General features: G+C 40.4%; 1 protein-coding gene across 2 annotated transcripts in view; it reads right to left on the reverse strand.

Moving 5' to 3' along the window:
* The window catches only part of CRNKL1 (crooked neck pre-mRNA splicing factor 1), a 30040-nt gene that overhangs the window by 5456 nt on the left and 10234 nt on the right, over positions 1-14350 (reverse strand). Inside the window, exons 3-10 of one of the 2 annotated variants that reach the window (XM_006776150.2) lie at positions 12676-12767; positions 10465-10623; positions 8196-8362; positions 5990-6168; positions 4698-4868; positions 2857-3048; positions 1684-1743; positions 517-597 (exon numbers count right to left, since the gene is read on the reverse strand). In XM_006776150.2, the coding sequence (XP_006776213.1) occupies positions 517-597; positions 1684-1743; positions 2857-3048; positions 4698-4868; positions 5990-6168; positions 8196-8362; positions 10465-10623; positions 12676-12767 (1101 nt within the window). The remainder of the gene's footprint in view (positions 1-516; positions 598-1683; positions 1744-2856; positions 3049-4697; positions 4869-5989; positions 6169-8195; positions 8363-10464; positions 10624-12675; positions 12768-14350) is intronic. The other variant, XM_015572034.1, reaches the window with a different exon arrangement.

The following is a 14350-nucleotide window of genomic DNA, read 5'->3' on the forward strand; positions in this document are numbered from 1 at the left end:
ATATGGACACTATTTTGGTGCTTATTCAGTTCCTCAGCATTTCCTAGGAAATATGGGTGTCAGATGTATAAAATCTCCCAGAAGTAAAAAGGTAGTCAAAGAATGAAATCTACTTTGCTGTCCACAGCCAGGGTGAGAGTAGCCTATCGGAGGACAACTGCAGAAATAGAGTATTTGATCCTATAAAGAAATTTCAGGGTAACTGTTAAGAGGAGGTACATTTAATACAACAAAAATTTTGCACAGGATCAGACTAAAGACCAGATCTGACCTAAGAGAAGATCTTTCCAGTGTGAGGAAAGATCTGGTAACTGTTAGCTATAACTTTCCAATGTTGAAATAAAATAATTTAAGCATTCTCACCCAATCTTCCTTCGAAGAACATGTGTGCTCTAACATGTCTCAGTGTTTAAAGGCATACTTCTATTTCTAATAGGAACTGTACAACTTATAAGCACTAAGACTTTAATTTCCTTCTCACAGAACTTGATGCGTCTTGATCCTTTCTTTACTTACCAAAGCTCTTCGGGCAAATGGTAAATTTTTCTGTCTTATTTCAAATTGTGCATATAGTAGCCACATTTTGGCAAATGTGAACTAGAAAACAAAAGCACAACATCTAACTTAAGAGACTCATTTAAATTAAATTGAATTAAGATTTCCCTAAAATTTCAGAGCTAGGACAGATGTATTTTCTTGTTTATAAGCAAAAACGACAATATTTTTACAACAAAAACATCCAGTAATCTAGATACTGTATAGTATCACATGGCCCTGCAGCCCCTACTTAGAATCTGCTTTGTTTTGTGGGCATGCCACCATCTCTATTCCAGCAGGTAACTCGGTCAATATCTCCATTTATTTCTTGTGCTGGGAAATATGGCAGAGATAATGTCTCACCCACTTCCAGAATACACTTGTGCTCACCCTTGCATGCATACATCCACTCAGTTACCTACAAACACCTGCTCCCTGTGTCTGGCACATGCTGTGTACTCTCTGGATGTGCATCTTCCCCCTTCCACTCAGTCTATTCCAACTAGAGGCCTGGTGCACAAACCTGGTGCATTGGGGGGGGGGGGGGGGGCGGTCCCTCAGCCTGGCCTGCACCCTGCAATCTGGCACCTCTCGGGGGATGTCCGACTGCCAGTTTAGGCCCGATCCCACTGCGGGATTGGGCCTGAACCGGCAGTTGGACAGCCCTCTCACAATCTGGGACCACTGGCTCCTAACCGCTCCCTGCCTGTCTGCCTCATCGCCCTAACCACTCTGCTTGCCTGCCTCATCACCCCTAACCACTCACCTGTCTGACACCCCTAACTGCTCACCTGCCTGTCTGATCGCCCCTAAACGCCTCTGCCTTGGCCCCAGCCGCAGCTGACTTCATCAGGAAGGATGTCCAGAAGGTCGTTCGGCTGTCTAGTCTAATTAGCATATTACGCTTTTATTATTATAGATTACCCATCCTCTGAATTTCTACTGTTTTAGTCATTTGTCACAGGCTGTCCTCTCAACTGGATTATAAGCTATTTTCAGAGGCAAAGAGCACATTTCATTCTTATTATGTTTTTCATGGTGCCTATACAGGAAAACAGTCAATCAATAAATATTTCACTGCACTATTTCACAAGTAACAGAAGCAGGGTTTTAACTTTTGAAACAGAACACTAAGAGCAAATGTACCTTTTTATGAGGAATTAGTTCCAAAGAGGCTTGATACACCTGTCTTGTCCTTTCAGGATCCTATATTAGGATAAGAAATTTTCACAAAATATTACTAATATTATTAATTTTATTAATACTAGTGAAAAAATGGACACTCCCAACATGACATATTTTTTCACAAGTTGCTATTTTCAAACCCTGATTATAATTTATGATTAGCCCTAACCGGTTTGGCTCAGTGGATAGAGCGTTGGTCTATGGACTGAAAAGTCCCAGGTTCAATTCGGGCACATCCCCAGTAAGGAGGTGTGCAGGAGGCAGCTGATTGATGTTTCTCTCTCATTGATGTTTCTGACTCTCTATCCCTCTCCCTTCCTCTCTGTAAAAAATCTATAATTTATGATTAAAAGTGTGAACTACCACCCAGCCGACATGACTCATTGGTTGAGCGTTTAACCAGGAGGTCAAGGTTCAATTCCCGGTCAGAGCACATGACTGGGTTGTGGGCTAGGTCCCCAGTACGGGGCGTGCAGGGGCAGCCAATCAATGATTCTCTTTCATCATTGATGTTTCTTTCTCTCACTTCCTCTCTGAAATCAATAAAAATATATTTTTTAAAAAGTAGCCATCAAACTTTGGTTTAAGAGTCAAACAACATCCCTGTCAAATTCTGAAAGCGTCTCTGCAGAAAGGCTTTTCAGCCTGACAGCAGACGCAAAAATGCTTCACAGTCTCAGATCAACAGCATAAAATTGATCTTTGTCTCTTAACTTATACATGACCAACTTCTGAAAATCCCTCTTGGTCTTTACAAAAGCAAGGATGTGCAATCTAGCCATGATCCCTATTTATGAGAAAGCCCAGGAAACTATGTATAATTCAACTAAGGGCTGGTTCATTGTTCCCTCTCAAGTTCCAAGTGATAATCACATTGTGCCTCAAGGTTTAAAAAACAAAACACAACAAAACAAGAAACACACCTCACCTGTACCCACAACAGATAGAGAATTAAAAATGTTAGAGAGAGAATATATAATTATATGACTATTAGAATTATAAGGCCTATTAGAATCTAAAACTGAATTCCTCTGCTTCAACGATTGTAAATATCTGTAACTGCCTACAAAAGCAAGCTTTAAGCACCGTGGTGAGGAAATCACTAGTAGTTGACACATAATTCCACATCCTTACCTTTGCCTCCAGTTCTTCATAGAGTGCATAGTTGACCCAAAGATAGATGTAACGCTTCCAATGTCTCTTCTCCTGAATGGGTGGGACATTGGCAATAGCTCTTTCATAGACTTCTCGTACCGTTTCTGCTTCTGCATCACTTTCCACCAACCGCAGGTAATCAAACCAGGCATCATAATTGTGTGGATTAGCCTAGAAAGACAGTAAATTTAATAAATAAAAACAAAACCAAAAGCCGTATTTGCTGGATTGTGTGAGCTAAAAGAGAGCACCAAACTCACCTTCTATATTTTAGCAACTTTTTCTCTAGATTTTACATGCTATGGCATTTAAAAACATATCATTACTGAGATTTTATAAATAGAAAAAATATATAAAAATCAGTAGTCCCCCCTTATCTGTGGGGGATATGTTCCAAGACCCCAGTGGATGCCCAAAACCCTAGATAGTACTGAACCATATAATATATATATACACATACACACACACACACAGTTTTTTCCTATACATACATATCTATGATAAAAGGTAAACTACTCTTGCGCTTTCGGGCAATTACTAAGTAAAATAAGGGCTACCTGAACACAAGCACTGTGTTACTGTGATAGTTATCTGATAACCCAGACTGCTACTAACTGACTAACAGGTGGGTAGTGCACAGTGTGGAGACTCTGAACAAAAGGATCATTCATGTTCCAGGCAGAACGGAGCGGGATGGCTTGAGATATCATCACACTAGGCAGAATAAGGCACAATTTAAAACTTGTGAATTATTTATTTCTGGAATTTCCCACTTAATATTTTTGGACCATGGTTGACTGTGGGTAATTAAGACAGTGGAAAGCGAAACTTCAGAGGGGGTGGGGGAAACTACCGTATAGAGGACAGATGATTAGCCAGGTGTCCCACAGCAAGGCTCCTTGTATAACCACCGCCAAGACAATTATTCAATAATTCGATGCCTATTTTTGCAAATGTATTTGTTTATATATGTGACTATATGTCCTTACATCTGGATTTAAAATTACAATAGAATTAAACCATGCTCACAATTATGAAACCTGATTTTTCAATTAATAGTCATTTACCTTTAACATATCTTGCTGACCTCATTTAACACTAGACTTACATCTTTGGTAGGTATCTTGAAATGCTACTGTCTTTAAATTCAAATCAAAATAGTCCATTACAGGTAAAGAGATGATAAAAAAAAACAACCCATATCTACAGTACATCTTACATTCAAACAGTTAAACTAAAAGGTAATGTATAAAAACTGGTGTTTTTGTGGTTGTTTTTTATCAGTCCCTGACTCTGCTTAATTTTTTAAAAAATAAGCTCAAATGCCTGGCCAGTGTGACTCTGGCTGAGTGTCAGCCTATGAACCAGGAGGTCATGGTTAATTTCCAGTCAGGGCACATGTCCGGGTTGTGGGCTCGATCCCCAGTGGGGGGAGTGCATGAGGCAGCTAATCAATGATCCTCTCTCATCACTGATGTTTTTCTCTCTCTCCTCCTTTCCTCTCTGAAATCAATAAAAATATGTATATTTTTAAAAGCACAAATGGATTCCAGATTTATCTTGCTCAATTTCTACAGCACACAATCAGCAATCAAAGTGACTTTCAACCTGTGAGTGGCAGAGCAAGTCCAGGTGTTGTTTGCTCACCTTTTTTATCAGCCTCAATTACCTGATCTGTCTGAAATAGCTGTCCATTTACTGCAGACACATCAAGAGCGTAATGACTGGTAGCCCTAACTCGCTTATTCATTTTATTATAGCTAGTATTGACTGGCACACCTTACTTACTTGCAGAATTAAGCATATACACCAGCACTCACCTTCACTTCTTCTTCATATTGGAATCTCCGTTTGCTCACAATGATGTCTTCAATACCCCGCCTATCTCCAAACTTCTTCTCAAAGATGGTATAATTTTTAAAGAGCTCTTGGGCCTCTTGTTTTGAAATTCTATCCAGGGCATACTTGTATATGACTCGTACCCTTTCAAACTGAAAGCAGACAAGATGATTTTATCTGCCCCCACATAACATTCTCATTCTAGTCATGATTAGGAAAGTAGTTATGACATAAAACATTACTTATAAATTAGATTTTAAGGCCTCACAATGTCAAAAATGAGATTTTTCTTCTCCCTTTCAATGAGATCTTTCAGTCAGGAAGGACTGACGCTTTCCTTTGAGCTCCACATTTAAAGCTGGATGTCATCTGTGTATCTCAAACTAAAAGGTCTGAAACTGACCTCCTGTTTCTCCCCACCAAACCCAAGTCTTCCCAATCTTGATTAAGCAATACCTACTGCTACACAGTTGCTGAAGCTAAAATTCCCTAGAACCCTCCATGAGTCCTCTCACTGTTTCAAGCCTCGCCATTTCTACCTCTTCAACACAGCCCTTCACTTCCCCCCACCCCACTGCCAAACCATCTCCATTTCTTCCCTGGATCATTTCAAGTCTCCTCTACTTTTGCTACCCTCCCCCTAATACAATCTCTGTAAGTTAGCTAGGGGCACTCCTTGCAATATAAATTATATCCTACCATGGTTTTCTCCTACTAAAACCCTTCAATACTTCCGGCTGCCCTTATAATAGAATTTGAATTCCCTAATATGACCTAAGGGCCTGCATTCAGGGAGGGGATGGGTGGGAGGAGTAAAGGGGAATGGGGGAGGGGGTAGGACATCTGTAATACTGTCAACAATAAGTAAATAAATAAATGGTTTATTTTCCGTACATACTCTGGAAGAACTGACTGTGGGACAATCTGTTTTCATGAAAAATTATATTCTCTGTTCTGAAGGCTCTGGGTTGTTTCCCAGGTTTAGGATTTGTAAAGCCTTCTAATCAAGATACCAAGTGACTCATTCTCAGATTATAGTTAATATTCTCACTCCAGACTTAAAGGCTTATATGTCAAGCACAGACCAACAAAATTAAGATAGTTATGATACAATCTATAATCACTCAGCTCCCAATATGCAACTTAGCCACAAATGTACATTTTGAAAACATTTTCTCCAGTAAGTGCATAAAAACATGGAAATAAACTTGATGTGACAAGAAGTCATGTTTTCTAAGCTGTTTTGCAATGTAACTGAGTGAAGTTTACTTACTTCTTTCTGATTTTCTTCAAATTTGGCAAAGGCAACATAAAGGCGTTCATCCATATGTTCATCTCCAAAGAATTCCACAGCTCTCTCGTACACTTTTCGTGCATGGGCAAAATAACCATGTTTTTCCTCAAAGCGGGCATACTTGATCCAGTTCTTAACATCAGGGTGCACAAGTACAAGTGCAGAGGAATTAAAGAAATACCAGCAAGACAACGTGGCTTAAAGAACAAACAAAACCCAAATCCACAACGAAACACACTACGCCTACGGGGATGATAAAACACGTACAAAGGTGGACAATCACTAGACTGTGACCTGTGTGAGGGAGCTGTGTCTGCCTCCAGTGCTTAGTCAGTATTTTAGTATTGGGACACATTGTTGGTAATGGTACAAACAGGAGTCTAGAGGCATCAAAGGTGAACCCTAGTAATTAGCAATGTGACCTGAACAAGTCATTTAACATGTCTGAGCCTCAGTTTTATCATCTGTAAACACAGTATTAAAAACAATACTGACCACACTGGATGACTGCTGTCTTTAAATGAGAAAATGTATGTAAATCTCTTAGCTGTTTCTGGCCAAAAGAGCATGCTTAATACATGGCATCTATTATACTAAATGCTCAATAGCATTAGTGTTTGCATTAATGATGGAGAAAAAACAAGTCACAGAAAGAAAACGGCTACCTAGAGCTAAAAGAGAAAGTTTTAAATTACAATTTTATTTCTTTTTTTTTTTTTTAAATATATTTTATTGATTTTCCACAGAGAAGAAGGGAGAGAGACAGAGAGCTAGAAACATCGATGAGAGAGAAACATCGATCAGCTGCCTCCTGCACATCTCCCACTGGGGATGTGCCCGCAACCCAGGTACATGCCCTTGACCGGAATCGAACCTGGGACCCTTCAGTCCGCAGGCCGATGCTCCATCCACTGAGCCAAACCGGCTTTGGCTACAATTTTATTTCTTAATAGGATCTATATACCTATTTTTAATCTACCTTCCTTGAGAAAACCATTTGTTTCCATTAGTAACACTTCAAATAAGGCAATGATGTTCAGAGCATTGGCTCTGAATCTGCTACTGGGTTCAAGTCCTACCTACATCACTACCTCAGAGACCCTGATCAAGCTACTTAATCTCTCATCCCTCAGTTTCCACATCTGTAGAATGAAGTAGTTCCTGTATCACAGGGTTGTCATGAGGATTAAATAACAATATTTGTAAAGTGCTTAGAGAGCAATGCCTGACACAAAGGAAATGATATTAAAAGCTTTTGTTAAACTAATATTAAAAACAGTAGAGGTAATTGAGAGCTTAAATTGCACAATAGTTGATTCTCATTATTTGTGTTAGTTATATCCTATGAAGTCACTGTAATTTCTTAGTTAGCGAATACCAAATCATTGCTGCTAGGGTAAACATGTATGTATGTATTTATATACATATCTCATAGAGAGTCACTGCCTTATCCTGTCTCCAGTGTCCATCCTCTGATCATCTCTGTATCAGAGCAGAGACAAGAAGGCAGAATGTTGCCTAAGGTGGGGCCATATGCCTTGGGTGACTCAAATTTTTCATCACTCTATGCTTGCAAATGACTGAAAGCGCCACAAATACTGACTTTGGGGTTACAAATAAATTTTAGCAAGTAGAAGTCATAACTATGGTAACAGTGCATAATGAGGATCAACTATTTCAGCTGCTAAGAGTGCTTTCACATGTTGTCATTTAATCTTTACAACCACCCCGTAGTACAAACCTTTATTCTCTTTTAAAGATGAGGACACCAAGTCTCAAATAAATTAACTGACTCATTGCAATCATATCATTAGTAATTGGTAATCCTTTGGATGGACTCCAATAATGGTGCTAATAACCTTAAACTTTAATCCTAGAAAAATAGGACTGGCTATAGCAGCCAGGGCCTTAGTGTGTCATCTTCCAAAAGGAACCATTGCATTGTTGTCAAAATATAAACAAATCCTAAATCTCAATGGAAAAAAACTCAAACAATTACCCAGACCACAGACTTTTTTCCTGACCAACCTATGTCCCTAGAAAATTTATATGTAGCTTATGAAGATGAAATTTGCATCCTTGACTTCTAGGCCAACATTAATGATGTGTCCTGACCACGATGACATTTCCACAGGAGCAGGACCAAGACAATAATGGCATCACTCAGACTTCATCCAAAGGATATATCTCTCATAAATGGTGCGGGCCCGATCCACTTCTTTGTATCGCAGCTCAAAGTTAATGTAGGAGTGCCAGGCTTGCTCCTCAGGCTGCCATTCCATCCAGCGCTCAAACACCTGCCGGGCACCAGCCACATTTCCCAGCATCTCCTCCATGTACGTGTATTTGTACCTTTAATAAAATCATCCGAAGTTATCTGTCATGGTCAAAATGACTTCGGTTGCTGAATGGATGAGAGAACAAGATCCACAGATATGCTGCTGTCTACAAGAGACTCACTTCAGATCGAAAGACACACATAGACTGAAAGTAGAAGGATGGAAAAAGGTATTTCATAAAAGTGGAAATGAAAAAAAGAAAAGCTGGGGTTGCAATACTTATACCAGACAAAATAGACCTTAAAACAAAGGCTGTAATAAGAGAGAAAATAGGACCTAGCAATTCTACCTCTGGGTGTTTATCTGAAGAAACCCAAAACACTAACTCAAAAAGACATGCATCTGTATGTTTCTTGCTACATTATTTATAGTATCCAAGATATGGAAGCAACCTAATTGTCTATCAACAGATGAATGGATAAAGAAGTGGTGCATCTATACAATGTAATATAACTCACAGCCATAAAAAAGAATGAAATCCTGTCATTTATGAACTCAACATGGATGAACCTAGAGGGGATGGTGCTGAGTGAAATAAGTCAAACAAAGACAAATACTACATGATTTCACTTAAATGCAGAATATAAAGAAAAAAATAAATGAACAATCAGAACAGACTCATAGATACAGAGAACATTTTGACAGTTGCCAGAAGAAAGAGAATTTGGGGGGCCAGGTGAAAAAGGGGAAGGGATTAAGAAGTACAAATTGGCAGTTACAAAAATAGTCATGGGGATGTAAAGTACAGCATAGGGAATAGACAATGATATTCTAATAACGAGGTTGTGGTGCTAAATGGGGATTTATATTGCAGGATTTATTGGAATGATCATATATTAAGTTATGTAATGTCTCTTCACTGGAATGTATAACTGAAACTAATATAATATTTTATGTCAACTGTAATTAAAAAATAAAAAAATATTTTAAATAACTTAGGGAAGAAATGTTCTTTGGCAATTTCTAGTTTTAACGTTGTTAAATGTGAAGAAGATTTAAGACTTTATCTTCCCTAAAGGTTAAATTAAATATGTTTTCTTATTAAAATATAAGTCTGGTCCAGCTGGCATTGCTCAGTGGTTGAGTGTTGACCTATGAAGCAGGAGGTCACAGTTCAATTCTCGGTCAGGGCACATGCCTGAATTGCAGGCTTGATCCCCAGTGTGTGGAGTGCAGGAGGCAGCCAATCAATGATTCTCTCTCATCACTGATGTATCATTCTCTCTCCTTCCCTCTCTTTGAAATCAATAAAAATATACTTAAAATATATATATATATATGTAAGTCTGAAAAGAATGAACCATTAGAAATATATTTTTCTTAAAAATTGCTTAGTTCAACAAGAATTTTCTTATACATAAAAGACTGCAATCAAAATTTTAGTTTTGATTACACACCTATTATACATGATTATAATAGACAGAGGTCCGGTGCATGGATTCGTGCATCTGTGGGGTCCCTCGGCCTGGCCTGTGGGGATTGGGCTGAAACCAGCAGTCCAACATCCCCTGAGGGGTCCTGCAGTGCGAGAGGGCACTCTGCAAAGTTGTTGTCGCTCAGCAGCTCCTGCGATGAGCGTCTGCCTCTTGGTGGTCAGTGCATGTCATACCTACCGGCCAGTTGACCAGTCACTTAGCCTTTTATATAATAGACTAGAGGCCTGTTGCATGAAGACATTTGTGCAATAGGCCTTCCTTTCCCCTGGCTGCTGGCACTGGTTTTCCTCTGGCACCCGGCAACCAGGCCTTTGCTCTGGCTGGGCTCCAGGCAGAGCCGGCCCTGGAGCCATGAGGCTTTCGCTGCTCCGCCAACCCCGGGACCATCAGGCTTCACTCCACCGCTTGGAGCCTACGTATGCAAATTAACTGCCATCTTTGTTAGGTTAATTTGCATACTCTCCTGATGGCTGGGTAGCATAGCGAAGGTACGGTCAATTTACATGTTTATCTATTCTTAGGTAAGATAGATTATAAGACATTCAAAAACACTTATACATACTTAACATGTATAAAATTAAATACATCTATATGATTCCAACTATGTAAATGAAATAAGTATGCAAATGTGGAACTTTTCTAGTCTACAAAAAGCCATTTCATTAGATAAGAAACTTACCAGAACTGGTTGACTCGGGGCAGAGTTGTTATGGCCCGGTCCCAGATATTTCGGGCATGGTTGACCTGGCGATTCTTCATTTCCATTTCCGCATATTTCAGCCAGAGTGTAATATTTCGATAGTCCACATCTAAAGCACGTTCGTATATGGATCGAGCCCTTAAGAAGCAAGAATTGGGGGGCATTAAAAGCAGTACATACATCAACATAGCAACTATTTCAAACCATTTGCAGTGCCCTGCCATTTTATCAGGTGTCCATCATGAGTCATTTTCTAGGCATAAAAAGGTGAAAAGCTATGATGCTATTCTCAGAAACCTTAAAAAGACTTAAAGTCTTTGCATGTAATTACAATGCAATGCGATAAACATCATAGTCAAGATCTGTACAAAGAAGCAAAGGAAAAGAAATAAAAATTTCTTGTGTAAAAGGCTAAGCATATTACTCCAGAACTGAAAACTAATTTGGAACTTGAGGAAAGTGGGTGGGGAGGGGTACTCATTCTAGGCAGAGAGAACAGTCAGGAGACGTGAGCCCCAGCTCATGCCAGTTTGGCTCAGGATAGAGCACTGGCCAGTGGATTGAAGGGTCCTGGGTTTGATTCTGGTCAAGGGCGTGTAACTCAGTTGCAGGATCAATCCCAGACTTTGGGCAGGGCTTGTGTGGGAAGCAACCAATTGATGTGTTTCTCTCACATCGGTGTTTCTCTCTCTCTCTAAAAAAGACAAATCAGTGGAAAAATATCCTTGGGTGAGGATTAAAAAAAAAGACGTGATATGTTCAGGTAATGGCAACTAGGCAGGCACAATGGGGCAGGGGGTATGCTGGGAGAGTGCAGAAAGACTGAACAACAGGTCATGATTTTAATCTTATTGGCCACTGGTTTTCAATGAAACAATTTTTATTTTAAAAAATCCCACTATATATTTGAAGAAATAATGACAGAAAACTTCCCGTACCTGGTGAAAAAAATAGACTTAAAAGTCCAGGAAGCACAAAGAGTCCCAAACAAGAGGAACACAAAGAGGACCACACCAAGACACATCATAATTAAAATGCCAAGGGCTAAAGACAAAGAGAGAATCTTAAAAGCAGCAAGAAAAAAGCAGTTAGTTACCTACAAGGGAGTACCCATACAACTGTCAGCTGATTTCTCAACGGAAACTATGCAGGCCAGAAGGGAGTGGTAAGAAATATTCAAAGTGATGAATAGCAAGGACCTACAACCAAGATTACTCTACTCGCCAAAGCTAACATTTAGAATGGAAGGTCAGATAAAGAACTCCACAGACAAGAAGGAGCTAAAGGAGTTCATCACCACCAAACTACTATTACATGGAATGTTGAAGGGTATTCTTTAAGAAGAGGAAGAAGAAAAAAAAAAGATAAAAAATATGAACAAAATGGCAACAAATACAAACCTATCAACAATTGAATCTAAAAATCAAAATAAATAAGAAATCTAAAGAACAGAATAAACTGGTGAATAAAATAGAATCAGAGGCATGGAAATGGAACAGATGATGATTCTCAGAGGAAAGGGGGATGGGAAGAGATTAAACAAAGATCTTATATGCATTATCTAAGGATACAGGTAATAGGGTGTCTAAGGCCTAGAGTGGGGCAGGAACTGGGTAGAGGGGGGTGATGGCGGGGGGAGGGGGGAAAGAGGCACATCTGTAATAATCTCAACAATAAAGATTTAAAAAAATCCCAATATAGAGAAAGCAGATGAAACTACACTTCTCTGGCTACAGGGTGTGTGCTGGTGGAGAGACCCACCTGTACAGCCTCCTGCTTTGCTCCCCCCAGCACTAGCCTACCACAGGGCCCCTGAAGCCCTCAAAGGAATCCCAGGTTCTATGAAAGAAACTGAAAATTACTAACAAAGACACAATCTTCTACTCGTACTTTAACTTTTTCTATTTTTTTGTATCTATTAACTTATGACATCTTTATGTATAAAATTACAGCACTGATCAGACCATCAAATCTCAGAGGGAAGGTGGGGAAGGGTGGGGGTGAAGGGGAGAGATCAACCAAAGGACTTGTATGTATGCATATAAGCATAACCAATGGACACAGACACTATGGGGTTGAGGGCATGAGCAAGGGGGGAATAAGGACACATATGTAATACCTTAATTAATAAAGAAAATAAAAGAAAAAATAAATAAAACTGAAAAAAAATTACATGCTCAACAATTTTACCTTTGAATCTCCTTTAGACTCTCTTCCCATTGTGCGTATTTTATCCAGTTACTAATCACAGTCCTGTTTTTCCTTATGTTATCTTCAAAAGTCTAGGAAGACAAAACAGATCAAATTAAAGAGAAAATTACTAAAAATAACATTATCCTTTTTCTATTAATCCTATACTAAAAAGGATACTTACTCATTTTATTCTTATGTAAGAGAAATTGCATCCTGGAAACTCTTGAGAAATTAAGAAACCCACTACAGAAGGTTAAAATCACAGGTGTCTTACATGCAAGCAAAAGGAAAACTTTAGATATAAAGAATTACTGCACAATTGCTGATATTTTCTTTTATTGCCCATAACAACTGATACTGTAATATACTTGTTTCTAACAAGAAAATGTGTTTTGACTAGGTCGTTTTGGTAATGTCACAGTATTCCATACATAACTCAATGAGGATAACTAATAAGTAGGAACAACAAAATTAATGGTTTAAAAAAATCCCACATTCTAGAGGAAGAAGGTCAGACCAGATCTCTAGCCTTCTTATGGCTCTTTCCCACATCTTAACTCAACACAGGGGGTGGTACGGCCAGAAGAAGCACATAACACAGCCTTGCTAAGTCCACCTCTCTTCTAACTGTCCGTTGTTCCACTTGTTAAACTTCTACCAATCTTCAATTGAGCACCAAAAATTATGTCTCTTGTGGACTTAATTTCTTTATACTCTAAAACAGATAATTCATGGCATACTTCATAAAGTTCATCAAATGCAGTTATCTGGTAACCAAAAGTTGTATTATTTATGTGGCTAGAAACCCTATCCTCTTCTCATTTTATAGTCTTACTAGAAGCCTGGTGCACAGATTCATGCACACTGAAAGGAAATTAATTAGAAGGTGGCCAGTGGGGCAGGACTGGGTGAGACAGGCCAGACACGGCCTGGAGCCAACCTCCCGTGGTCCCTCCCCAGCTGGCTGCAACTGGGGCGGTGCCGGGGCTCGAAGGGCATCTGTGGAGTGCGTAGGGTCCCTCTAGCAGGTGGGGTCCCTTAGCCTGGCCTGCAGGAATCGGGCCCAAACCAGCTCTCCGACATCCCCTGAGGGGTCCCGGAGTGCGAGAGGTCACTCTGCAAAGTTGCTGTCGCTCAGCAGCCCCTATATTGAGCTTCTGCTCCCTGGTGGTCAGTGTGCATCATACCTACCAGCGTGGTCAGTCACTTAGCCTTTTATATCTACCTATTAGAGGCCTGGTGCACAAAAATTTATGCAACTCGGGGGGAGGGGGGTCCCTCAGCACGGCCTGTGCCCTCTCGCAGTCTGGGACCCCTCGGGAGATAATGACCTGCTGGCTTAGGCCTGCTCCCGGGTGGCAGAGGGCAGGCCTAATCCCTAGGTGCAACCCCTGGTCGGGCTCAGAGCAGGGCCGATTGGGGAGTTGGAGTGCCGCCCTCTGTCATGCACAGAGCAGGGCGGATTGGGAGGTTGCAATGCCACCCTAGGTCATGCTCAGGGTAGGGCCGATTGGGGGGTTGGGGAACCGCCCCGTGTCACACTCAAGGCAGGGTCGATGGGGATGGGAGGGTGGGGCGCCACCCCTGTCACGCACAGAGCAGGGCCAATCTGGGGGTTGGAGTACTGCCCCCTGTCATGCACAGAGCAGGGCCCATCAGGGGGTTGGGGAGC

Source organism: Myotis davidii, unplaced genomic scaffold, assembly GCF_000327345.1.
Source record: "Myotis davidii unplaced genomic scaffold, ASM32734v1 scaffold608, whole genome shotgun sequence".
Classification (NCBI taxonomy): domain Eukaryota; kingdom Metazoa; phylum Chordata; class Mammalia; order Chiroptera; family Vespertilionidae; genus Myotis; species Myotis davidii.